Genomic DNA, 27,693 nt, shown 5'->3' with positions numbered 1-27,693 from the left:
TGCAACTTCAGAAAGTATGTCCTGTTTGGATAACCCATAGAAAAAAAAACTAAAATGTTGAACATAAATTTTTTGAAAGGGGATAGATAGAGGGGACACATTTTTTAAAATAATTTTTTCACAAAGAAAACAATGTTTTTCGTGCAATGTTTATGCCATAGACACAATTTAGATGGAGGATGCGGCCCGTTCTAAGTCCTGCCCACAGATCGGTGGCCCCGTCTTTTACTACTGGATTGTCTCGGCTGCTTTGCCGAACATGCTTGCAAGCCTAGTGTCTCCCTTTCGCAACATCCGGTGCGTCTAGTCTGGCGTCTGACTCCGCCCACTTGTCGTGCAAGCAGATGCCCGGCATCGTCTGCCATTCCACCACCGTCCATTGTCTTCTGCAATGCCCAAATGCGGACATGAAAGCTGCATGTCGGTGTCCTTTTTCGCCTTCGTCTGTCGGCTTGTCCTTATCTAAAAACTTCTCCAATGCCCGCAAGACGCGACCATGAAAGCGGCGTTCTAGCGTTCCATCATGCACGAGCCATGGTCCAATACAAGCGTCTGTCATTGTCTGTCGATGTGCGGTAGAAAGTGACCGAGAGGACTAAAAAACATCAACACAATAAATATGCAGTCCTTCCAGCTTTTCTGTTCTTGCTGTTATTTTGTTCACATGGGATCCGCTTGCAAGGTGGGTGAGCGTCATGACGCACGACTAAAACGTGACCTAAACATATTCGCTTTGGCGGATCAGGTAAACTGCAAAACTTGAGAGTTACTTGCGGAGTGAAAGGACGAGAACATACCTGGATAAACTTGATGTGAGCCAAACGCTCGATTGCCTACGGCCAAATGGCTCGCAAATTCTTGCCTGCGTAGATATCTTCTCGGCATTGAAACGATGGCTGCAATCCTGGTGGTTGCGCAATTCACAGAGCAGCGGGGCCGCTTTGCGAGAACCAACGTCTTTATTTAGCATCAACACGCGCAAACGATCAAATCAAGCCAGATCAAGCAACATAGTTCTTGTGGAATGCTAGGCTTAGGCCAGTTCCGCAACAGAAACGAGTACCCGCACAGCGCTTCTGAAGGCGCATACTTGGGACAGTTGTTTGTTGCAAACTACATCGGTTGAGGAGATCTTCCTTTAAACACATCGGTGAACACAAAATGATCCGCACTCATCGAAGTGGACGAGCTCGACGAGTTACGCTCGTTGAGCACTCCGCAGATGCCGGCGGCCATGTTTTGTATCGTTTCACACCAGTGCAGAAACGGCAATCTTGCAATACTTTTGAAAACAATAATGACTCTATCTAGATTAACTGTTTCTCAAACATAAAAAAAAAAAAAATCTTGATTAAAATAATATTATGGCACGGAGGTACAGTTTTCCAACAAACATTTTGCATGTCAATCATCTCTCTGTCTAATGAGAGCTGAGAAAACATGCTTAGTTATCTAAGTACCGGGCAGGGCCTAGATCAGGGCTACCCCCACCTAGGTATATTGCATCTAAGAATGTAAATATTGCTAAAAACCTTTTGTTCTGTTTTTGTTAAAGAATTAAAAACAAAAAAGTGTCCCATACAAGCTTTCTGAAAAGAAACTTTTATCTTCATTTCAGTGTCCCTTTAAGGGGTGGAAGTTTTCAAACTGGGTTTGTTCCTTTGGGACACAGATTTCTCGAAAAGACTTCTCCCTGTGCATATCTCGAGCGCTTTTTCATGTAGCCACGGCCGCGCATGAAATAACTCCGTCTTGTATACTTGTGGAACTTCTCTGTATATTAGTTCATGTTGCATCTGTGTATTGGTGTATGTTCAATCAGTGTATTGTAGGCTTGTGCTGTTTATAAACTTTAGAGCCCTTGGCTGTAGACACGAGCAGTGATTGGCACCTCATCTGCTTTTCTGACCCCTTGTAGTGCTCTAGAGACAATGCTAGTTCATCTGTGTGCATGGGCTTTTTCTTGTCCGAAGCCTGAGCACTCGAGCACATACCTTCGTGAGAAGTTCCTGGTATGCATGCTCCTGCTGCACACGCTCTGTCTGCTCGTGCTCGTGCACCACAAAGTACAGTGCAACCCACTTATAACGATACCACATATAACGATGTACCACTTATTGCGATAATTTTCTAAAGTTTCTAGACTGGAAAAATCAGTTTCTAGTCCAGATACAACGATAATCGGTCATAACGATTGAAATTTGGGGTTTTCTCATTATTGTTATAAGTGGGTTGCACTGTACAGCACTGCACGGGCCCAGGCCAGCCTGAAAGCCCAAGCCCGGCCTGGCCCGCGGGCCAGGCTCAGGTTGGGTAGCATGGATTGCCAGGCTCGGGCCGGGCTCAGGCTTATATTTAAAAATTTTGTCAGGCTCCGGTTGGGTCCAAGCTTCTGTCTGAAAATTCTGCCGGGCCCGGGCACTGTCTCTTCCTGGCCAGGTCAGGCCGGACCCAGAAATGAAATATTCCGTCGGGCTCGGGCCGGGCCTAGAAATTCCGGCCCATGCAGTGCTCTACCACAAAGTCGCCCCCCCCCCTTTTTTTTTTGTTTGGGTGTTGCAGGCCGTTTGGTATGGGCATTCGGCCAATCTGCCGCACCCCGTCTCTCCTGAGCCAAAATAAATGAAATGAAATGAAAACAATATCTCTTGTGGGATTTTATGCCAGGTTATTTGTGACCTCCATTGACAGAGTCTTGCATTAGACGAGGTTGCTGCGCCTATTGTTGCAGTCAACTCTTTAATTGTGCGTAAAAACCACGAGACACACTTCTCTGGCTGGATTGTTGCCCCTTAGGGCAAGGCAAGAACGCTTGTCTTTGCCCGTAAACAGACTCGCTTGCGACTCGGGCATCTTTCTAACGTCCTACACCTCCTGCTTGCAGACGCACCCGAACATTGACAAGGAGCTGTTCAAGAGCAGCCAGCAGGTGGGGCTGAAGAACCCCTCAAAGCCGTTCCCCATCAACTCTGACGTCGGGGTCCTCAAGTGGCGCTTCCAGACTCAGGACGAGAAGATGGTCCCTCTCTCCAGTCAGTGCACGCCGCTCCTTTCTTTTGGGAGTGTCGCAGGGAGATGCATTATCTATGCGGAGCGCAAGTTTGTCTGCTTCTTGCACAGGGGGTTGTGATGATGTTAGAATGCCGAGCTCTCATTGGCTGATTGAAAAAAAATAGTGGGTAGACCTCGAGGCATTTAGAATTGAGATCTATTTACTATCCTTTCAACCACAGCCAATCAGAGCTCGGCATCGTTATGATGTCACTAACTCCTGCACAAGAAGCAGACAACTTGCTCTCCGCATTGGTCGTAGACTCTACGGTTTTAACCGAAAGATGCCGACAAACATCCGCCTGTGTCGAAATATAAAATCGATTAAATCCGAAAAACACGGACTTCTGTAACTTTTTGCTCTAAGTGAGGACTATTTTTGTCGAAACCTTCCATTTATAAGGCTGGTTCACTCACTTGCATTTGCTTACGACCTAGTTCTTGCGATCTCTTGCAACGCTGGTGCCATCTATGAGGTGTCTCTGTAACTGCATTTCAATTGAGCAAAGGTTTTGCGGTATGTATTTGCGAGGTCAAATGTGTATATACTAGCTACGAAAAATGGTTCTTCTTAGCATTGTCAAAAGTCTTCCGAGCCAATGCGGAGCGCAAGTTCGTCTGCTTCTTTTGCAGGGGTTGTGATGATGTCAGAATGGGGAGCTCTGATTGGCTCTGATTGAAGGATAGTGGGTAGACCTCAAAGCAGCTCGCTTTGAAGTCTACCCACTATCCTTCGATCAGAGCCAATCGGAGCTTGGCGTTCTGGTGTCACCACAACCCCTGCAAAACAAGCAGACGAACTTGCACTCTGCATAAAGAAAGAATGACACGCGAATGGGTAGGAAACAGACATAAATCACGAGCGTTCTGTGGCTACTCGATAGGTGGCGTTGTATGTTTTCTCGTTGTAAGGGATCACGACAGGTTTTAATGCACTCGGTCGTAAGCAGATGTGGGTGTGTCAAGCAACCTTCAGACGTTCGTCAGGCACACAATCTTGCCTAGAATCAAGCACCCAGCCTGTCCTGAATTAGTGGAATCACTAACCTTGGAGGACAGTGGCATGAGATTTATGTCAGTTAGTCCGCCACTACAGATTGTCACCGTGTGTTTGTCTGTTCAGTTTAGATCTTTACGGCAGTGTTCGAAGCTACAATGGTGGTTGTCATTGATAGAATCTTGCGAAAGAAGAGAGAGCAACTTGCCTTCCTCGTAGCGGAAACATTTTGCTTATGAGCTATTCATTTCCTGTCATCACATGAGGCGGAGTGGTAGCGGGTTAAAAAGAAAAAGTGCTCCGGATAATACGTTAAAGAGTACCCGGACTTGAACCCGTGCTTGGACCTGTCCAATGTTTGCAAGTAGTGTCGCATTATGGCAAACATGAATCATTGGCTGCGAGCCAATTGTAGGGGCAAGTTAAATTTTAAGTCTTAGTTTTTCATGAGCTTTTCTTGGTGTTTAGAACATCTTACAGTTGAGCCTTGCTACTCAATCGTCGTACAAGCAAACCGACTAGATGTGCGAGCTTCCTTTATAAAATCGTCGAGCTATTTTTGAGTACATGCTGCTCATTCTTAAAAAGCTTGCTTACAATTTACACTATTCAGCCATATTTTTCTGTCCAAAGTAGGACAAGGTAAGGAAGGCATTTATCCAGTCCGTCCCAGCTCCTATTTCAGCCTGTCTTACCTGTTCTGTTCTGTTGATAGCTTCATCCCAACATTTTTGTGGGTAGCCAGAAGGATGGCAACTGCACTGTCATTGTGGCGAATGTCCGAAGTGCCCTGTTGTTCTCTGCCTCTCCAGTCAACTGCTGGGTTTCTGAAGCCGGTGGCGGAAGCTGCGACGTGAACATCGAGTATGAACTGGAGCAGGAGCATCTTGAACTGAACAACGTGGTCATCAGCATTCCCCTCATGTACGTACACGGGAGCGCAATTTCTGAGCTTCTGTTCTAATTTGTCGTGACTGAGTGGGAACTTCGACCGGTCAGCAGTTTATCAACTTCAGAAAGAAGGGAATGCTTTGTTTGCCAGTGGCTCTTTGCGTCTCTTCTGGTACCTGATTTTGTGCATTTTTTTTTTTTCATATTGTAACTGTTTAGTGTATGTATCGCACAAGGTTGTGTTACACTAGAAAGAAAGCTGTTCAATGTGTGAAAGAGTACCTTCAAATATGGAGCATTCGCGCATTTTACAATAACCGCCCACCCCTCAATTTTGTAACTTTCGGAAAATGCACTAAAGACATATCTTTACACATTGTTGACCTAAAAAACAACCATCCCCTAGTTTTACATGATTACTCTCTCTAAATTTTGGGAGGGGCTCGTGTTATTAGAGGTGCATGTTGGCTGTTCATGAGCTTCAGTGACTTCCATTGTTTGTTTATGTGCTCATATTTTAGTGGCAAACCTTGAGAGTCTGCAACCTATGAAAAACTTGCACGGCAATCGGGAACTATAAGGTAGCACCCTTATTTTAAGGTGGCTTTATAATGCCATATGAACATCTGTATTGGTGGATTCAAAAGAATTCAGCCCTCATCATATAGTCACCTGTGCATACTGTAGGACAGGGGTCTCAAACTCATTTGAGTGCGGGGGCCAGATAGCCCATTCCCGAAAGGTCTAGGGCCAACCTAATGGGGGGGGGGGGGGGGAAGTGGAGAGGATTTTGATGAGGAACCTTGTGCTCCATTTTTTTTTTCTTTTTTAAACTTGCAGTGTAGTTACTGACATCTTCAGCTTTGATTTGTTTATAGAACTAATTTGGGTCCTTGCCTGATGTGATAACAAGATCTAAAATGGCACCACTCCAACGAGAGCAATCCCACTGCCGTTTTTTGTTCACCAATTCATTCGGAACTTATTCAAGCTCTAGATTTTTAAAAAAAAAAGAAGGAAATCTCTTCATATGACAGCGCTTTGTTTCCTGGGGATTCTTGATAGCAGCAGTCTAAAAAAATACTTGTAGTTGGATGGCAATATTTTCTGAAGGCGAAAATCTCAAGCTCTTAGCTTTATCTTTGACCATTCCTCTGCTGAGCGAGAGTTTGTGCAGCCAAAGTGTGTCCTTGAGCAAAGTGCTTGCGCTTGCAACCTAAAAGCGAAATTGTGGTACAGGTGACTAACGTGAGAAAACTTGGGGAAGCAAAATATAAAAGAAGACACAAGGCAAATAAAAAGAGAAAGGTAACTGTGTAAATACGTTATAAGAGCGGAGCTATGTTTCGAGCGGGAATAAATCGGCAAAATGAGATCATTATAGCGCATGCCATTTCTTGCGCCTCAAGGCATCGGAACGAGGGCTCACAGCGCGTTGCCCGCGGGCCGCGTCCCAGCGGCCCGCGGGTCGCGTGTTTGAGACCCCTGCTGTAGGAGCTCTCTTTGGTTAACACTGAAATTTCAAAGACGTGGATATTGCCGCGCCCAGGGCTGAGAAAGCAACGCTCAGTCACGGACTTCCAGAAAGTTCTCGTTTATTCATGTACCGCATGTAACTTCACTCATTTATTCCTGCTTTTGTTTTCTAGAAAGTGCGTGTTCATTCTCGCCCGATCACGCGACGCTCGAGCCGCTTTCGCCGAATCTTCGAGATAGCGACGCACTCTAGATAAGAGGCCGCCCGCGACCTTGTCGAGTCAGTTTCGCCTCAGCGTTCGACCTTGCTGCTTTGCCGCCTTCGACGCCCGCGACGCTCTGTTGTTATTTCTCTATTTCCTTTTATTTTTGGCACAAGTTCGCCACATTAAACGTCTATTTCTTTCTGTGTATTTATTGTTTCTTTTGGTCACCACCCGTGACATTTTGGTGGAGGTGCGGGGCACCGCATGCCCCTGCCGCGTACCCCTCCGAGGGCCCGCAGTCCAAGTCCGACGCCTAGTCCACGAAGAACCAACGAAAGCACTTCCGAGATCCGGTTCAGTCGTCGCACCCAAGGCCTACACCCGGAATTCGGACCTCTGCCGCCCAAGACTAAGCAGCCAACGAGACCAACGATGGACAGCCAGTCGTCGCAGAACCCGTCCACCGCCAGCGTCGTCGTCCTGCCCGTCGCACCCCGGACTCCGACGCCTTTCCACGGGGAGATCCACGAAGACATCGAAGACTGGCTGCGACACTACGAACGTGTAGCCCGCCACAACGGATGGACGACTGAGCAGTGCCTCCACAACCTTTACTTCTCGCTTGAAGGCACTGCGAGGCACTGGTTTGAAAACCACGAAGCCTCCTTCCCCACATGGGAGTCCTGCGTCGCCGAACTCAAACGAACATTCATTAACCACCATCGTCGCCAGCGAGCAGAGGACCTGCTTCAAACAAGGGTGCAGGGCCCCAATGAAAGCCTGACCAGCTTTGTAGAGGATGTTCTGCGTCTAAGTGCCCGAGCAGATCCGGAGGCCGCTGAGGAAAAGAAACTTCGAATCCTCATGCGAGGCGTCAAGGCAGAAATTTTTGGAGGCCTGGTTCGCAATCCCCCGACGACGGTCGATGCATTTGTGAGTGAAGCCACGAACATCGAGCGCGCACTGACGGCCCGAGCAAGCCACTACCACCGACTCGCCGGCGCGCCTACTTCTCCAACCGTCGCAGCTACACTTCCGGACCTGAGCACCACCGGTGTCGACAGCCTTCGGGATATCGTCCGGGATATCGTCCGGGAAGAGCTCCGGAAGATTCTACCTGCTGCAGATCGCCCAGCCTCACTCTCACTCGCCGACGTCGTCCGAGAGGAAGTTCACCGAGCTTTCCATCCCGAGGTTGCCGTCACCGCAGCAGCACAGCAGGAGCCAGCCGTAAGCTACGCCGAAATGCTCCGCCGAGCACCATCAGCACCGCGTCCGTACATGGCGCCTCCCGGACGTGTGCTTCCAGAGCCGCAGCATTCCCGACGCCAGGAAGATCGGGCACACGTTCGTCCAGAACAAGTTGCGCCAAGGAAGACCGACGTGTGGAGGACGGCTGATCGACGCCCGTTGTGCTACCACTGCGGGGAAGCCGACCATATCTACCGACGATGCCCCTACCGCCAGCTCGGCCTACGAGGGTTCGCGCCCAACGACCCTCGACCACGTCTTGGAGAGCGACCTCGGGACATCGAGGACTACCTCCGCCGCTCTTCAACTCCTGAGTCGTCTCCCCGCCGAGTATTCCGTTCGCCATCTCCCCGACGCTCGCCATCGCCCTTCCGCCGGTCTCGCCGAGACAGCCTGTCACCCATTGCGTCCCGTCGGGAAAACTAGGCGCGGCAATGCCGGGAGGTGGTGTTGCCGAAGACGAACGATGCCAAGATCCTCCAAGATCGTCGGAGCTCTCCCACTCTAACGCCGCAACGCCCCGAAACGACGTTTCTGTAACAGTGTCGAACAACCTCAACGTTATCATCGACGGCCACGACGCGACAGCACTCGTCGACACCGGAGCGGATTACTCCGTTTTGAGTGGGAGACTCTCTCGTCGCCTTCGGAAAGTTACGACGTCGTGGGATGGACCACAGATACGAACCGCCGGCGGACACCTCATCACGCCTGTCGGCAGGTGCACTGCTCGCGTTGAGATCCATGGTGAAACCTGCCCTGTCAAGTTCGTCGTTCTGCAAGACTGTTCGAGAGACGTCATTCTCGGAATGGACTTTTTGTGTGAATACGGCGCCATCATCGACCTTGGGGAGAACAAGCTGACGCTTCGGAAACCTGTTCCCTCGGCGGAAGATCCCAAAGCGACGTTAGCTGCAGTGCGAGTCCTTACCAGCCACGTAAACCTGCCGCCGCTGTCCAGTGTCTTTGTCCCCGTCGGGACCGACGAAGCCACCTGCGGGATAGCACTGTTGGAAGGAAGCGTCCAACTTCTCCTTGGACGAGGGATTGGTATTGCAAGGGGCGTAACCGAGCTCCAGGACGGGCGTACCGTAGCCCTTGTCACCAACTTCCGGCAAGAGTCGCAGCACCTTACAAAGGGTACAGCTGTGGGCTACGTCGAGGAAATTCAGGACTCGGCCGCCATCGCCGTGATCTCAGAAGACGCCTCTCCGACGCACCAGAAGGGAACCACGCCGTCAAAGCTCGACATCGACCCATCCCTCCCAGGCCCACAACGACGACAGCTGACTGACGTTCTCGCTGAGTTCAGTGAGTGCTTCGCCACATCGTCAAGGCTACGCCAAACAGCGGTTGCGAAGCATCGAATTGTTACTGACGATGACGTGCCCCCTATTCATCAGTCGCCGTACCGAGTTTCGGTGAAGGAGAGGGAAACCATCCAGAAACAAGTTCAAGAAATGCTCGACAACGATATTATTCAGCCTTCAAGCAGTCCGTGGGCCTCTCCAGTCGTGCTGGTGAAGAAGAAAGACGGAACCCTTAGGTTCTGCGTGGACTACAGGCGGCTGAACGCTGTTACAAAGAAAGATGTCTATCCGCTTCCCCGCATAGATGACACCCTCGACCGTTTACGCCACACCCGGTTCTTTTCGTCGATGGACTTGAAGAGTGGCTACTGGCAGATTGAGGTCGATGAACGGGACCGCGAGAAGACTGCCTTTGTCACGCCCGATGGACTTTACGAGTTCAAGGTGATGCCCTTCGGACTCTGTACGGCGCCGGCGACTTTCCACCGGGTCATGGATACTGTACTAACGGGACTGAAGTGGCAGAGCTGCCTCGTTTACCTGGATGACGTCGTCGTTTTTTCGCACGACTTCGACGAGCACTTGAAACGGCTTAGGGCCGTGCTCCAAGCCATCAAGACCGCAGGGCTCACACTCAAGCCAACGAAGTGCCGCTTCGCCTACGCCGAACTTAAGTTCCTTGGTCATGTCGTTAGTAGCGAAGGAGTACGCCCTGACCCCGCGAAGACATCCGCCGTAGCCGAATTCCCTCGACCATCGGACAAGAAGGCCATCCGCAGATTCCTGGGGCTGTGCGCGTACTACAGGCGCTTCGTTCAAGATTTCGCAAAAATTTCGGCGCCCCTCACACATCTTACGAAAGACACCGTGAAGTTTCACTGGGCAGAAGAACAAGAACGGGCGTTCGACGAACTGAAACAAAGACTTCAGACACCTCCGATCCTCGGACATTTCGACCAGCACGCCGAAACCGAAATTCACACGGACGCAAGTAACTCCGGCCTTGGTGCGGTATTGGTACAGCTACAGGAAGGCACGGAGCGAGTTATTGCCTACGCAAGTCGGACACTGTCAAAAGCGGAGAAAAATTACTCCACGACGGAAAAAGAATGTCTCGCGGTTGTATGGGCGATCACAAAGTTTCGTCCGTACATATACGGGAACCCGTTCCGGGTGGTCACAGACCACCACTCGCTCTGTTGGCTTGCAAACCTCAAAGACCCTTCAGGACGCCTGGCTCGATGGAGTCTTCGACTGCAAGAATTTGACATGACCGTAGTCTACAAGTCAGGACGGAAACATAGCGACGCCGACTGCTTGTCCAGAGCCCCCGTCGAAACGCCAGACTGTACCGACGTGGATGATGACGAGTGTTTCCTAGGTGCCGTGGACACCAACGACATGGCAGGACTTCAACGAGACGATCCGGAGCTCCGCGCCCTGATTGAGCATCTAGAAGGACGAGGAAGTACCGTTTCTCGTGTCTTTTCACGAGTCCTGCCGACCTTCGCTATTCGAAGAGGTGTACTTTATAAGAAAAATTTTGGAACCAGTAATTCGTCGTGGCTTCTGGTAGTCCCCACCAGCCTTCGAGAAGAGATTCTTCAAGCCTGCAACGACGACCCAACTTCAGGACACCTCGGTTACAGCCGAACACTAGCCCGAATACGTGAAAAATACTACTGGCCCAAGCTGCCGAAAACCGTCCATCTCTACACGCGATCGTGCCTTGAGTGCCAGCGACTCAAGAAACCGCCGTCAAAGCCAGCAGGTCGCCTTCAGCCGATTCCCCCTCCAACCAAACCGTTCCAGCAAATTGGAATGGATTTGCTGGGCCCTTTTCCACCGTCGACCCTGGGAAACCGCTGGATAATCGTCGCCACAGATTATCTTACGCGTTACGCCGAGGCGAAAGCCCTTCCTTCGGGGACTGCTGTCGAAGTCGCGAAGTTCTTCATCGAGTCCATCGTCCTCCGGCATGGCGCCCCCGAAGTCCTGATCACAGACCGAGGGTCATCGTTCATGGCGCAGTTAACCCAGGAGATCCTTCGTCTAAGCCAGACGGACCATCGTCGGACAACTGCATACCATCCGCAGACAAACGGGTTGACGGAGCGGCTCAACAAGACCATCGCCGACATGATCTCCATGTACGTCGACGTGGAGCACAAGACATGGGACGAGGTATTGCCATACGTCACATTTGCCTACAATACGGCCGTACAAGAGACCACAAGAGTGACGCCCTTCCAGCTGGTGTATGGCCGGAAAGTGACGACTATGCTAGACTCTATGTTGCCGCACGATCCAGTCGACGACGGAAGCGATGACGCCCAGGTGGTTGCTCAACGGGCAGAAGAGGTCCGCCAACTGGCAAGACTACGAATTCAAGACCAGCAACATGTCGACGCCGGCCGATACAATCTTCGCCGGCGTGACGCCCACTATCAACCCGGAGACCGGGTATGGGTGTGGACACCAATACGGCGCCGCGGTCTCAGCGAGAAGCTTCTCAAGCGCTACTTTGGACCCTACAAGGTGCTTCGCCGTCTCGGGGACTTAAACTACGAAGTCCTTCCCGACGGAACCCGCCCATCTGCAAGACGTCAGCCGCGACCCGAGGTAGTGCACGTCGTCCGGCTGAAGCCGTATTACGAACGATAGGACTCTCCACTCTCGTCGACGAGTGAACTGTGGACTGTGAACTCCGGCTAGCAATTCTGCTGTCCTTTTGTTTTTTTTTGTTTTCCGTTTCTGTGCTGCATCGGGACGATGCACTTTTAAAGGGGGGGATAATGCCGCGCCCAGGGCTGAGAAAGCAACGCTCAGTCACGGACTTCCAGAAAGTTCTCGTTTATTCATGTACCGCATGTAACTTCACTCATTTATTCCTGCTTTTGTTTTCTAGAAAGTGCGTGTTCATTCTCGCCCGATCACGCGACGCTCGAGCCGCTTTCGCCGAATCTTCGAGATAGCGACGCACTCTAGATAAGAGGCCGCCCGCGACCTTGTCGAGTCAGTTTCGCCTCAGCGTTCGACCTTGCTGCTTCGTCGCCTTCGACGCCCGCGACGCTCTGTTGTTATTTCTCTATTTCCTTTTATTTTTGGCACAAGTTCGCCACATTAAACGTCTATTTCTTTCTGTGTATTTATTGTTTCTTTTGGTCACCACCCGTGACAATATGGTGAAACAGGATTGAACTGCACTTATAATATTGACATATGCATTCAGCGCACTTATACACTAACTATGCTTTTATAGGAAATACAGCTAGTACAAAAAGTCCCATTTAACAAAGTATGCTGAAGTCTGGACCTATTGTTGCTTGATTTCATGTATTGGCTTAACTTATCTAACTACGGTAAGAAAATTATCCAAATCATGTGGCCAGTTCTTTTAAAGGCTTAAAATACCAAATTTTAACTCCAAGGTTCATTGAATAACTCTTACTAGAAGTTCCCATGGTACAAAATAGTGGATTTCAAGTAAATTACAATATTGCACTCAGATACACTAGTGACATATGGGGAAAACGAGATGCTCTGCAGTGGGCAGAGTAGTTCGTGAAACTCGGCAAAGTGGAAAGTTTGGCCTAATATATAGAAAGTGCCAAAAACGACAGGGACAAAGAAGAGTGGATACAACACAAGATGCCTTGTGTTGTATTCTTTCTTTGTCCCTGTCGTTTTTGGCGCTCTTATATAGTGTTTGAATCCTGGGACTCCTTTGTATTTTTTTATTTTTTTGATCTTGTGCAATGAACGGGCAGCTTGCGTCTTGGAGACGGACAGTCTTGCGGCCTTATCCGCCTTTCCGTCAGATGGCCCTAGAGGGAAAACAAAGAAAACACAAAAACCTTCCTTGCCTTGCCAAACCCCGGCCCATCGAGCCTATAGTCGACGATTTTATAATACCAGGATTCTTTGACTGCAAGGCAATTATTTTTTTTCTTTATTATGCTCTTTGTTTCTTAGAATATATATCTCAGTCTTGTTTTGTGTTTCAAGCCTCGTTTTATCTTTCTTTTAATTTTTTCCGGGAACTTTTGGACATCCAAGCTCCACTCTGCACACGGCTCGAGACAAGTGATAAACATCAATGCTGCGCTTATGGGGATTAATTTTGTTGTGTCAGACACTTTCGAGTAAACTGATGTCGCAATATGTCATACACTTCCAGTTAAAGACCGACCAACGAAACCATTTTCCGCAAGGTAGGAAAATGCCCCTCGCGCCCTCCTCTTTTCACCCTCTCCCAAAAATCATGTGACCGCAGAGGTTTCTTTTGTGTCGGCTTTTTCTGTAGGGATAATCCTAAAAAGCCGCTAAATAAGCGGCTAGCTGCGAGCGCCACAACGGCCTTGAGACGTCCAGGTGTCTTCCCTCGTTGACGCGGGCACGCTCAATCCGCGAGATTGAGGACGCCAGCGCGACCGAACGCTTTTTCCCAGGAGCTGCAGGTCCAGGGCCGCTCGGTCGGTGGAGATCGAGGGATCTTGGTATGCTGGGTTCGTTCCAGCATCCGCTCTCTGGCATCGCGCGGCTGCTGGAACCATTCCCGTGTCTGCACAAGGATTGGCTTGCGCACTAAAGGTCGTCGATAATACATTTATTTCCGAAACTTATAAATCAAGTGGCTTTCCCTAACCTCTTCATTACTGTTTGAAACACATCTCCTCTCATAGGTTGTTCATCCCATCTTGGACTCTTTTACGTATTTATTCGTCCTTACCTCTGCTTGATGACTGTTGCGCGATCAACGCTGTCCCGGATTTATTCAAAATTGGAAAGATTGGCGTCAGGAGGGGTTGAAGAAGCAAACCGAAATTCTTACTTCTAATAAAGACGGCACAATCGTAAGATAGGTCTTTGCTTCACTTGCCTCCACAACGCCCCATCGTTCGCACTCTCGCAACTTCTCAGTGACATAGCTGTATACCACATTTTATTTACTCATGGTTACTATAGATGGGGCCCCACCGCCTTTCCAGTTATCAACGAGTCGACTTTTTAACGACCGGCGACTCTCCTGAGTGAGAATAAATATTATCATCTCCCACAACATCCACCCCTTTCTTTCCCCCTCCCCCCCCCCCCCCTCCCTTTCCCGAGTTGGGGAAATATCAGGCCACTCCAGGAGGCAGACTGCGCTTTTCGGCTATTCATTCTCAACACATTCGAACGTGGAAGTAAACACGTCGCATGAACGGCGCCCTGTTTATTTGCAACCTAAATAATGTGGCTCTACTGTTGGGGCCCAATCAATTTCATCATCAATCATTATTTCTTATGATTTCATGGTGAAAGTGTGTTCGTCGTGATGCCACAAAAGTGGTCGATTCAAAGGAAGAAATAGGCCCTTGTATTTATTTTGCGGAAATACTCGCTCTTGTGACGCTCTAGTGCGTGAGGTCAACGCACCCGAGGCAGTGCGTAATACTTTTAAACTGTCGTTGACGTTGAAATATTTGTAGGAAGTGCTTAAAATTGTTTACACCACAAAAGCATACCTAAAGACAACAAAGTATCGCAATGGCTAAAAAAAAAGATCAGCTTGCGAAAACCGTTCTTCCCCCCCTCTCTCTCTCTCTTTTTTTTTCTCTCGCGCCACTTCAAGAAATAGCGGCCGAGCAATGAAATTCTATCAAAACCTCGCTTCTTGGAGAAAGGACACCAGGCTATAGGGTAGTGAGTCTGCTAGGGAGTTTGTAGAAATAATGGGCGACCATTGAATCTAGCCTTCTGCACGAATCATGCCGGGAATATTTCTAGTTTCCTTCCAAGCGATTCGAAGGAAAGACGCTGGGGGAATTTTTGTGCACTAACATGTTTCTTCTAAAAGAAAGTGCCAGATTTATAGTGCATGTCAATCTACATGTAAATAGTTTAATCAGTGTGTACAAACATTCGCGGCCTGGAGGATGACATGGAAGCATGACGGAAAGCAGCTTGCTGGAAATAGAAGTCTCTATTGCATTGCACTGGTGTGTAAAATTATTACGGATTTTTGTTTTATTTCTGTGCGAAAAATAAAAACAGCCTTTAGAAACAAAACACTGCTCTTTTGAGGTGCGCCGAAAGGACATAAAAAACCGGGACCACCTGAACAATACGAGGCGCCTGGCATCACTCAGCTTTTCCTGGTTTCTTGTTTTTCCGGAGCCTTTAAAAAAGGGATGAAAAATTATGAACCGATTGACCCGACTTGCCACATTAGAGCAGTTCATTTTCATTACGACAGGCTCTCTTAGAGCGTCTTCCATAGTGCAGCTTGTACTGGTCCGTTTTTTTTTATTTTCGGTTCCTTTCAAAAAGTGAGCTGTAAGCCACTGGACCAACCTACAACTTTCAAAATTTACGGAAGCGGAGAAGGGGTTGGGGGGGGGCCAAGCGGGCAAGGGTTGCACGCCTCTCGAACCACCGTCCGTTACCATTGCTTAGTTGCTGGGCTTTGCGAGCAGAATGCGAGCTTGCTCGAGTAACTTGGATCCGTTCTGAAGATAATCCCCTCTAAACGGCAACCTCCGCCGCCTGGGAAGAATGTAAGTGGGCGAACGAGACGCCTCTGGGTTTTGCGTCACGCCTGCATTTCAAGGGTCAGTCTTACTGGTTCCCGACACCAGCACGATTGACGGCTCCGCCCGCGTCTTTGATGAAGAAGGAGAAGAGCGTGCCGGCCCCCGCGGCCGTAGTGCGTTCTGGCTCGCGCTCCGGCGGGCAATCAGATTAAAAACCTACCGCTGAAAACCACCCCGTGTACATAGCCGAAAACATGATAATCATCGAATGGGAGTGAACTTAGACGTATAATGATCAGATACAAAGTTTCGCTTGACTCCTAAAAGAATAATGCCATAGCCAAGTACACCTTCACATCAAATATACTAGAAATGTCGCGCGCAGAAGAAAATAGAAACACTTAGAAGCAATGAAAAATACACTGGAATAGATAAAAATAGGTTGGAATCGAAAAACAGAGGATTAAGAGGCAAGCGAAAAGGCAATGCGATCTCAAGGCAGAGCGCCCAGGCGAGGGACAGTCTCTCCCACAATTCCTCGCGCGCGGGCCGGGGCGCTTGGGAAAATTGCAAATCATCTGCTTCTCCCTTTGAATCGAACACTTTTGTGGCATCACGACGAACACACTTTCACCATGAACTCGTAACAAATATTGATTGATGATGAAATTGATTGGGCCCCAACAGTAGAGCCACATTATTTAGGTTGCAAATAAACTGGGCGTCGTTCATGCGGTGTGTTTATTTCTAGGTTCGAATGTATTGAGAATGAGTAGCCGAAAAGCGCAGTCTGCAGGCTTCTTCCTGGAGAGGTCTGATATCTCACCAACTCGGGAAAGGGAGGGGGGAGGGGGAAAAAGGGGTGGATGTTGTGGGAAGGTGATAATATTTATTCTCACTCAGGAGAGTCGCCAGCCGTTAAAAAGTCGACTCGCTCATAACGGGAAAGCCTGTGGGGCCACATATATAGTAACCATGAGTAAAATGTGGTATACAGCTATGTTACTGAAAAGTTGCGATAGTGCAAACGATGGGGCGTTGTGGAGGTAAGTGAAGCAAAGACCTGTCTTACGATTGTGCCGTCTTCATTAGGAGAAAGAATTTCGGTTTGCTTCTTCAACCCCTCCTGGCGCCAATCTTTCCAATTTTGAATAAATTCGGTAAATCGTTGATCGCCCAAGCCCGCGCCAATATTTAAAGGTCTTTATCAAGTTATAAAACAGTCATCAAGCAGAGGTAAGGACGAATAAATACTCAAAAGAGTCCAAGATGGGATGAACAACCTATGAGAAGAGATGTGTTTCAAACAGTAATGACGAGATTAGGGAAAGCCACTTGATTTATAAGTTTAGGAAATAAATATATTATCGACGACCTGAACCATTTAGTGCGCAAGCCAATCCTTGTGCAGACACGGGAATGGTTCCAGCAGCCGCGCGATGCCAGAGAGCGGCTGCTGGAACGAACCCAGCATACCACAACCCCTCGATCTCCACCGACCGAGCGGCCTCGGACCTGCAGCTCGTGGGAAAAAGCGTTCGGTCGCGCTGGCTTCCTCAATCTCGCGAATTGAGCGTGTCCGCGTCAACGAAGGAAGACACCTGGACGTCTCAAGGCCGTTGTGGCGCTCGCAGCTAGCCGCTCATTTCGCGGCTTTTTAGGATTATCCCTACAGAAAAAGCCGCCACAAAAGAAGCCTTCAACATCACGTGATTTTTTGGAGTGGGTGAAAAGAGGAGGGCGCGAGGGGCATTTTCCTACCTTGCGGAAAATGGTTTCGTTGGTCGGTCTTTAATGAGGGATGAGTGTTTTCGTTTTAAACGATTGTTTCCTAAAACACTTGCGGGGTGGACCTGTTTTAGCTTTGCATATTTTTCCTACTAAACTGGTAGGGCGAAGTGACTTGTAGAACCAGCATTTTCTGTGGTCTATGGAGCTTGTTAAAAAGGTATTTGGCTTTACGGTGAAGATATTGATGCACATAGCGAAAATGTTTCCTGAAAATACTAATTTTACTGTAAAGTAGATATTCTTTAGTACAGTCGCAGACCAATATTTTGGACCTCGCAGGGAGCGAAGAAACGTTCGAATAATTGAGCAGTTAGAAAAATCCGCAGATTAAAAAGCTTGCCTATATTACGTCTAAGCGGGCTTAAGAAAGCGGTCAATAGTGCCTTGTTTCAGGTTGTTTCTGCTTGCGTTTGGCTACTTTCTGTTAGCTTGAGGATCGCTGCCTTTTTTCTAGCGTTATGGTCGAGTAGTACTTTCTGCGCTTCTTAGCAACACTTTGCGGCGACGAAAGAACAGATGGGGTCTTGACATCCAAGCCAGCATAGTTTGAAAACACAATTCCCCCGAGACGAGGTGAGAGGCGCAAGTCCACGACTGCAGACAAAGCAATATTGTAACGACGATGATAATGATAATGGCAAACATTGAAATTACAAAAGTAGCCGTAGCATAGCATCGCCGAGCGGTAGGACTTAGCAGTACTCAAGTAGGGCTGCCAAACCAAGCCAATCCATGTGCAGCCGACATAGAATCTGAAATGGCGACTTCTCGGTGGTGTTTCCCGCTGATCGCTCACAACAATTTTGTCCGCAATATCAAACAAGTTCGAAATATCGGCATCCGAAAAATCAATCGGCAACTGGATGTTACATTTACAGTGGGTTGATTTGGCAAGACGAGCATGGCTCCAATCGTCATCAAGGTCGCTAGACACTGGATTGTTGCAATCCACGAATAGGGCGATCTCACGAGCCAGTTTCATTATGCCACCGCCGCCATTGTGCATCATGGGAACTGTATGTAGCCTTTTGGCACCGAGGCAACCTTGCTGTGGGTTTGTGCAAGGGGAGCACGAGACAGCACGAGCTGTCTGGTGCAGTACCACGTGTCTCCTATGGACTAAGGCTATGGCAACGTCACGCATACGCGGAGCACTTTGTGAGGTCAGTCTATTACCAGAGTACCCGAGGCGTCCCTTGAGCACTGCAAGTTCTTCAGTATCCTTAAAGAGGCTGTGCAATGATATTCGCTTGGAATGTTGTACACTTTACACGAGCTTGCTGGCACTAGTGGGACTCAAGGATACTCGCACTTAATGCCACTGACCAAGCAACTGCTTTGTTGCGGCGTGATTTCAAAGACAAAAGCGAGCGTTTTCTTTCAATCTTTCCTTTGCCAAACTTGATGATGTATTTAGGGTGTCACAGTACACCTCATAGATTGGACCTGAGCATTGCGCGAGCACTCTACTCGAGTTGGGCTCGTTATAATCGATAGCTCAACAAGCATTCGAGTAGTGGCCCGTATCCAATCACTGCAATGACGAGAATAGCCGAACCATAACAATGTCTGGAACTCGGTGCGTGTCATGTGCTTTGCCAACCTCGGTGCGTGGCTATGATAAATATTGGCGGCATGTAAACAGCTCCAGATCACGTGGCCGTTTGTTCCGGCTTCGAGTTGAGGGGTTGAACGCTGCTCGTTTCTCTTCAATTCAAAAATGAATGCGTGTTTCATAGGTCATTAACGTGGGGGATTCGCTCTAAACGGTATTTGCGCAAAGTACAGAAATCGTTGCGTCGCCCTTTTGAGCAAAGGACTCCTCTACGTAGGCGGAGTCAGGCTACACTAAACCATGCAACACTGCACTGATGTGTGTCTACAAATCATACCTTTGCTCTCTTTTTTTGTGTAGTGTCAAGTAAGTAAAAGTGTCAAGTAAGTAAGGACTAAGTAAGTATGCAGGGGAGGAGGAACTTGGGCCTTCCTTAAAAAAACACTGACAACCACCAAAATTTTTTTTTATTTTTTCAGACGATTTATTATGGTGTTGGAATACTACCCAATTAATATTCTGCTACAGAGTCACATATTTTTTAATAAAGCCAAAAAATGCAACTGCTCGAAACTGAAACTGAAACCCGCACCGCACCGCACTTCTCCGTGCGGTGCGGGAGTTTCTCCCGCACTGCACGGAGAAGTGGAGAGGATAGAGTGAGTGGTGGAAGTCACGTAGCTACAACCGACCGTGCGGGTTTTTTCTGTTTTTTTTATTTCTCTCCGCACGTAGCAGACGAAATGTGTTTGTCTGCCGTGCGATTCCTTTGCAGTTATGTTTGTTCCACTCGCTGTTCTGTACTTCAAGATGAGTTGTTTTGTACATTTAGGTGTTGGCAATTAGTAGTGAGTGCCCGAGTGCCGTGGTGAATTCTCGTGATCGGCTCCGAAAAGAATACTCCCAAGATATTGCGTGAAGAGTTGCCTCACATGTCCTGCATCTGAAAGGGGCATTGTGCAGCAGAGTGCAGGAGTTTCTTTCCGTAAGATCAACAGGTGGGGATCAATGGCTGGCTGCAATTTCCGCGGAACAGTTACGCGAAGCTCGGAAAGCGGACGCTGCTCGATTCATATGCTCCTTGCATTCTGTGGAAAGTAACTACATTGAGTTCGCAGGTGTCAAAAATGGAATCCCATACCATTTAGTTCAGCGACATATCGTCCACAGCAATTGTTTTTTTCAGTGATAATTGTAAAAAAAAAAAAGAAATTTAATCATCGCAAAATGCTTGACAAAAAAAAAAAAGAAGGGTACAGCCACACCAGGAATTGAACCCGCGCCCTCTGTGTGTGAAGCGGACGTCTTTCCACTGAGCTACTGAAGGAACCCTTTCATGCATAATAATGCAGCCAGTCGACTGTATGACGGAAGTTTGCTGCTGATTTCCCTTCAGTACATGCACTCCCGGCTTGAAGTCGGGCAGCACCACGCATAGGCCACATTCGCACCTCGTAAAGAAACTGTTCGCATGCGTATTCAACTCGAAGTACACACTTCGTGCTTGACGTTGGAGCGAGCGATGTCTTCAGCCACGAGAAGAGACAACGGCTCGGCGATGTCTTCGTGCAATCGGCTTGCTGGTCGGGCGAGTCCTAGGGGTTGAATATCAATTCTTTTGATCGGTCCAACATTTCTCTTTCGAAGGAAGACAGAATTCGCCGGTACCGCGAACGACAGTTCTGAAGTAGAGGTCCCCCGCCCGTTGTCCGCTGCCATCCGCTAGTCCCACGATATGCGAAACTACGCCACGTTGAGAACTATCCAGTGAACGCGTTGAACGCACAGAATGCTTCCGGTTGTCTGTGCTACTTTTGTTTTTCAGTCAACGTATTTGCAGCTTTTTGGAAGCCACAAAAAATGTTTTTCATATTTTTTTCTATTTTTAATATTGACTGTTTGGCTTCAATGACCCACTACTTTGATTAAATTTGATGGTTGCGTCTAAACCTTAGAAAACGGCCCGTGACCACAGAAAAGAGAGAGAGCGAGACTCAAACTGGCCAGTTCCCGATCGGCGGTTTTCGGGCAAAATGAAACCGAATTTCGAGCCACAAATTCTGTTCTGGGTATTTGGGCTCTCATATGTCATGTACAACTAAAAACCTCGGTGAGCATAAATACCCTAGCAGTGTCCCTTTAAAAAACAATAAAAGTTCTTTAAAAAAAGAAAAAAAGAAATTGAGAATGCTTCATTTATACATATTTGATGCATTTTACAGCGAAGCTGTTATACGCTAGGATCTCGAAAAATTGTGTCCGCAGATGTTGACAGAAAACTCCCCATTGGTCGTGGCAAGTATGAATAAGTAAAAAATAAAAAGGGGGCAACCAGCGTGAGTCAGCCTTCCTTGGCATCATTAGATAGTTAGGTCCTGATCCCTTGTTATCATCTCTAGGCATTGTCCTCAAAATCGTCCTAGAAGTCCAAGAGGTCATCCTAGGCGTCTTCCTCGAGGTCCTCCTAGAAGTCGTCCTCGAGGTTGTCCTAGAAGTTGTCCTAGATGTCGTTTAGAGTAGACAAAACTAAATTAATGTGCTTCCACAATCTTCACAAAACATTAGACTTTACTACTCCTTTGGTTCTACATTGGTCTGATTGCCAAAATTGTAAATGTACTCCTCCAGTGTATGCGTTATCGGTCAAAAATCTGGGTCTTTTTTGATCAACATCTCCCCTGGGGCACTCATATAGGCTATCTGGCAAAACGCCTACAAACTATCTGCCTTTTTATATCGCTTACGAAGTGTAATGAATCTCTGAGAAGAAGGTTTTCTAAGTGTTGGCGGAGTCAGTGTTTCGGTACGATTCAAAAATTTTTCTTTCCTGCACTAATTAAAAAAAAAAAAAATTGCATAATAGTTTCCATAATATAAGCAGAAATATAGCTTATGGAACTGGGAAGAGCTAAGAATTGAGTTGAAAATTCGTTAATTACGGGGGTTTTTAAGTTGAAAGGATATATACATACATATAGACCCTTCACACACGCGCCAAATTACAGCCGCCATTGCTGACCTTCTCTTGTCTTACCAAGATGCCAAGCAACTGAAACGGCAGTTGACGATCCTCCACAAAGGCCGATGCTTTAGAAAAGGACACAGTTGAATCTAATGTGGCAAAACCTGGCCTGCTATGGTAATGATGAAGTGAAATAAACGGAATAGGAGGAAACAAAAACTGAAGGTCAGTTATGGCGGCATCCATGCACAGCTGCTGCAAAGCGTCTATATATATATACAGGTTTTCTTTTTTATTCATTCAGATTTGTTCAAAAAAAGCTGTGAAAGCTACACTTATGTGGTTTGTGCACGTGGGTTATACGACTACGCGCACATTAAGTGGATGGCTAATTTATGCGATTAGTCGGCTAATTAAATAAAATTCGTTAACTAACTTTTTAATTAGTGAAAATAAACCTATGGTTCCAATGAGAAACTTGTAGACCATCATCGAAAACCACCAAATCAACTCTTTTCAGAAGGATATAACGCTGGGGCAGGATTTTACGGCGTTCTATAAAAACGCCCCATTTGGACGCAATTCTAGATTTCGGTTTCTTATCGGAGCGCATCTTTGCGCCCGCGGTCCTGCTTCCTGGTGGTCGTGGCACGAAGCCACCCCTCACCTGTGTTGCGCGTCTCGGCCACTGGCGAACAGGACCGCGGGCGCATAGACGCGCTCCGATAAAAAACTGAAATCTAGAAACGCGTCCAAATAAGACGTTTTTACAGAACGCCGTAAAATCCTGCCCCGTTGTTATATCCTTTCTAAACAGAGTTAATTTGGTAGTTTTCGATAATGCTCTACAAGTTTCTAATTGGAACCATATGTCTATTTTCACTAATTAAAAAGTTAATTAACGAATTATAATTAATTAGCCGACTTATCGCAAAGATTAGCCACCCACATAATGTCCGCCTGGCCGTATAATCCACCTGCACAAACCGCATAAGTGTAGCTTTCACGGCTTTTTTTAAACAAATCTGAAAGAATAAAAAAAGAAAAAACTCAGGGTGTCGAACCGGAACCGAACCGAACCGAAAACCGGAACCGAACCGGTATTTTTTCCGGAACTGAACCCGAATCCGAACCGTTATATTGTTAGCACGATGAACCCGAACCGGAACTGAACCGGAAAAAAAATAACGGTTACCGGCTCATGTCAAAATGGTTCGGCCACGCGCTGTTGACAATGAATGTGCTATCAATGCCATTTGTTTTTTAAGTGCCGTCAACCGACACACACCTCGCTTACATATTTTTCTTCTCCGCTCAGTCTTAGGAATATAAACGCTGCATCCATGAATCTTGACAAACGATGCATCCATGAATCTTGACATAGGAACCAGTATAGACCCTTTCCGAAATTCAGTGCCAAATGGTGGTTTGTAAAGCAGTTTAGGTTTTGCCATATCAATGGCGGAGATTGAACTTGTATCGGCACCACCACTTTCGCAAGTCAACGGCACGCGAGGAATTGTCCAGTGTGAGTTCTTTCTCGATCACTTTCAGTTCGATGGTGACCAAGAACCTGCATTCAGAACAAAGCTCCAACCCACTCAGATGCCTCGAAACAATTCTATACACCAAAGTGCTTTAGAGCCGATTGTGTGCCTCCCACAGATTGACTGAATCTGAGCTATTAGAAATAAACGCTTACGTAGCTCTTGTGTTGCATTCCGACGTCGCGTCGTACTGACCCCCCGAATGTACAGGCCTCGCAAGATCCGCTTAGGAGCATCTTCAACGTCTTCCTTTACCAGTCACTAGAAGGACGCCATTGGTATGGCACAGATGCCGTTCCACAGATGATGATAGTGATCAAAGTGGCCAGACTGAATTTCGGGAAGGGTCTATTGCGCTGGTCGCGGCTTGCACGGAAGAAAAAAAAATTGGAAAGCTGTGCAAAAAAAAATCGCATCACGGGATTTAATTTTCCTACTTAGTAAAACATATAAAATAGCGCAACAGAAAACAAGGACAAGAAGTAAACAGGACAGCGCCTGTCCTGTTTACTTCTTGTCCTTGTTTTCTGTTGTGCTATTTTATATGTTTTACTAAGATGAACCAACTAGCCCAACAACGTACCTTAATAATTTTCCTACAATCTCGTAAATCCTAAATGCTGCTGTGTGCTCATTTCATAACACTTTTCTAGAACGTGATGTTGCAATTTTTTTATTTTTTTTATTTTGATGTTATTTTGATTTTGTTATTTTGATGTTGCAATTTGTCATTTATAATTTCCGAACCGGTTCGCGAACCGGTTCAGCGCCCCGAACCGGTTTGCGAACCGGTTCGCGGATCTAATTAATCGAACCGGAACTGAACCGGAACAAAATAAATTTACCTGAACCTGAACCGTAACCGAACCCCTATTTTTTTCGGTTCGACACACTGATATATATATCTAGTATTAATAAAATAGCAGTGCAATAATACTTATAAGTAACCCTTGGAAAAGAACAGGGTTTTGAGGCGAAAAGGACGGTTCGCTTTAACGAAAATGTATACAAATTACGGAAAAAGAGTATGATCATTCTATATTCTGCATTATTTTAACATTATGCCATATCATCTCTAACAGTTGCGGTTGCCTAGGGTCACTGAGTGTTCCCAGTGTACCAAAACTCCCATGCTCTATACACCAAGATGGTGGCTGAACCTCTTTTCTTTACTGTGGTCACGATCAGCTTTTAGGAGGCATGTTTTTGCATAAAAACAAACGAAAAAAAATTCTTTTTGTAGGAAATTTGATTGGAGGTCAGTACAAAATGACAAGGGCGTGATGTTTTCATAAAATTTTAGTTTACAAGGTTTTGCAGCACAATAAGTGTTGTTTTTACACAACCGTGTCTCAGCCGTGATTTCAGGTGGCGCGTCCCGACCTGGGTGCATCCCAACTTTAGCGGTAATTCTCGGCACGTCCTTTTGGGAGACGGGGGTTGGCAGCCCTGAAACCCCTCGCACCATATACTTTCCGACGCCAAAATGGCCGATCAAATCTAAAATTGAACGGTAACAGTCAATGTTACTAGAACAACTCAGTTGGGAAACTTCCATAGAGCCTGCTCTGAAAAAGTGGCTCCGGTCTGTGCTCGAGAACTGAACTAAGGGCGATCGCAACACCGTTTCTTCTGCAGCTGCCACTCTGGGAACTGCACGGCTGCACGTATTGGTTCAGGTGAAGTCGCGCGAAGGCCTGTGGTGCCAACTCTGAGTGCTATTTCGCAGTAGCTATATGGATCAATTTTCACGTTTTGACTCGTCGCTGAAGGGCTGCACTGTTATCATATTCAGTTTGATCTCGGTAGATGCAAGCAGTCCATGTTTTAAGGGCAAGTTTCCCAACTGAGTGTTTTAGTAATGTGAATGACAATGGACGCTGTCGATTGCGATTCTCTGGCAACATAGTGTGACTTTACAGTTGCTGAGAGAGGTTCAACAAAAAACTAACCGCCGAATTCACAAACCTCGCTCCAATTGAGGCGCCCCTCCACTTCCTGAAAGAAGGCGCAAGGGCGTGAGGACAAATTATATAAAAGAAAAAGAGTGGCAGCAGGGGCGGATTTAGAGGGGGCATCCAGAGGTCCTGACCCCCCTCTTGATTTTTGCATCTGTAAAATTTAGGGCGTGAAACGAGGGAGAGGGGGTTCCTAAACATATGGCTCTCTGACCAACACCTAACCCCCCCTCAGGAAATTCCTGCATCCGCCCCTGAGTGGCAGTGCTTTTTTTTTTTATGCCCAACCTCCGGCACATACTTGTTGCCTTTAGTTGTACTTTGGCTATGCAAGCTCTTGCTCGAGGCTCTCAAGATGCCGAAGCAACATTCGAAGGTTGGAAGCTTGCGCTGGAGGGAGGAAAACTGAAGCTCCTCCTTGGTGTTTTGATCCTGTCGGTGAGCCTAGCAGCAGCAGATATACGAAAGCATTACTGAAGTCCCAGTGCAGGCATAAAGTAGGAAAAATAAATCTAAGGTTTGTAGTCCCGGGGATAAAGAAATCATTAGAGTGAAAGGGGCCGGTACTGCTAATGCTCGCACGAATTACAAGTTTAGGGCACCTTTTACGCAGGCCCGGAGCTGCTGCCCCCGTGGTGAACGAGTGCGAGGGGGACTACTCCTTTGACGGCCGCAAGGGCCTGCTGGAGTGGCAGCTGCCAGTCATCGACGCCTCCAACAAGAGCGGCAGCATGGAGTTCTCCGCCCAGGGGAAGCCCAACGACTTCTACCCGGTCACCGTCAACTTCGTCTCCAAGACCCTCTACTGCGACATGCGGGTGGGTCGCCGCTTCGTCCCTCTTTCTTGCGACAGCCTGGCTCTTGGGTTTGAGGACTGCAGTCGAAAGCAAATGGGACGTTTGTTTTGTGTGTTCAACAATCTTAATGGTGCTTGAAGCGTGTAAGCTTAAATATACTAATAGCCAAAAGCCGGGGTTAGAGGCACGCACCAAAGTATAGTCGCAATCGGACCAGTCGGTATATGCCGGCTGGCAGGCTACCGTTATGTTGCTTTTACATAAACTATCGTTCTTTATCTGCCTTTTTGAATCTATGGTGTAGCCAGAGAGGCGGCTTGCCTCATCGAGCTGGGTACTTTAATGAGGCACCGGCAGTGCTTTATCCTTTAGGTTGCTTGGGGTCACGAGAGGTTTTTCACCGGATGTTGTCCGGTGTTGCGGTTTTTTAAGCATGACACGGAAGGCTCAAGAATTCCACCAGATTTTAAAATCTAGTTTAAAAGTGTGAAACTTTTCATTTTTCTGCGTTCATACTGAAAAGATTGTTCTGCCACCTTTCAGGTGCTCGACGTCGTTTCTGTGGATGACGAAGCACCGGTGAAACACTCCCTGAACACCTACCTGATAGTGGAGAAGTATGAAGTGGTCTAACTGGACAGCCAAGGAAGAAGAAATGGCTACAACTATATATACGCGGGGTCCAACTGTGTCGGGCGTCTTGTAAGACCAGAAAGCTTGTCTATTCCAGTATCTAAGTGATCGAAATAAATTTTTTTTCCACGGTTATTTCGCGATACGTTGTCTCTCAAGTTCACCAGCAGGAATGCTTGGCAAACAAACTTTAGTCCTGAATTCTGGTCAATGCTCGTTTCTTTTTAAAAGTAAGATCCTCGTGTCGTATTTACGAAGCATGCAGAAAGTCGCTGATTGCAATGCGCCGAGAAACTGAGGGAGAGGAGGAGACGAAAGCATGCGGGGACGTCAGCATGCTGAGAACTTTTTTAAATGATTAGTGGGTAGACCTGAAGCTAACGGCCTTCATCTCCACTGCGCTCTTCCAATGCGTTAGAATGCGAGTGCCAATAGCAGACACCGGCGTTTCATGTTTTAACACTCTCGGTGAGTGCAATAGGGACAAAGGCTAGCTTTAGGTCTACACACTATTCATTTCAATCGGAGCTTGGCATTCAGATGTCCTCGCACACTCTCGTCTCCTCCTCTCCCTCAATTTCTTGGCACATAGGAAACAATCCAGTGAATAACGGGGTAGGGGCAGTGTTGGGGAAAGTACATCCAAAAAGTACTTGAAGCACAATGTAAATGAGAGGTTATGTACTTCAACTTCAAGTAAAGTAGTAAATGCACTGGGTGCGATGTACTTGAAGTGCTCTAAATAGGACA

At 47.5% G+C, this 27,693-nt stretch overlaps 1 protein-coding gene across 1 annotated transcript in view; it reads left to right on the top strand.

The window, feature by feature from the left end:
* The window catches only part of LOC8032636 (coatomer subunit delta), a 40,920-nt gene extending 13,842 nt beyond the window's left edge, over window positions 1–27,078 (top strand). The window contains exons 9-12 of the mRNA XM_029986487.4: window positions 2,885–3,032; window positions 4,861–4,972; window positions 26,127–26,331; window positions 26,854–27,078. Coding sequence (XP_029842347.2) covers window positions 2,885–3,032; window positions 4,861–4,972; window positions 26,127–26,331; window positions 26,854–26,943 — 555 coding nt within the window. The 3' untranslated portion in view covers window positions 26,944–27,078. The remainder of the gene's footprint in view (window positions 1–2,884; window positions 3,033–4,860; window positions 4,973–26,126; window positions 26,332–26,853) is intronic.
* Window positions 27,079–27,693: the final 615 nt, after the last annotated feature.

This window comes from Ixodes scapularis, unplaced genomic scaffold (genome assembly GCF_016920785.2).
Source record: "Ixodes scapularis isolate PalLabHiFi unplaced genomic scaffold, ASM1692078v2 PGA_scaffold0__279_contigs__length_252992795, whole genome shotgun sequence".
Taxonomy (NCBI): Eukaryota; Metazoa; Arthropoda; class Arachnida; order Ixodida; family Ixodidae; genus Ixodes; species Ixodes scapularis.
The sequence above is the reverse complement of the archived record's forward strand: the minus strand, read 5'-3'. Positions and strand labels throughout refer to the sequence as shown.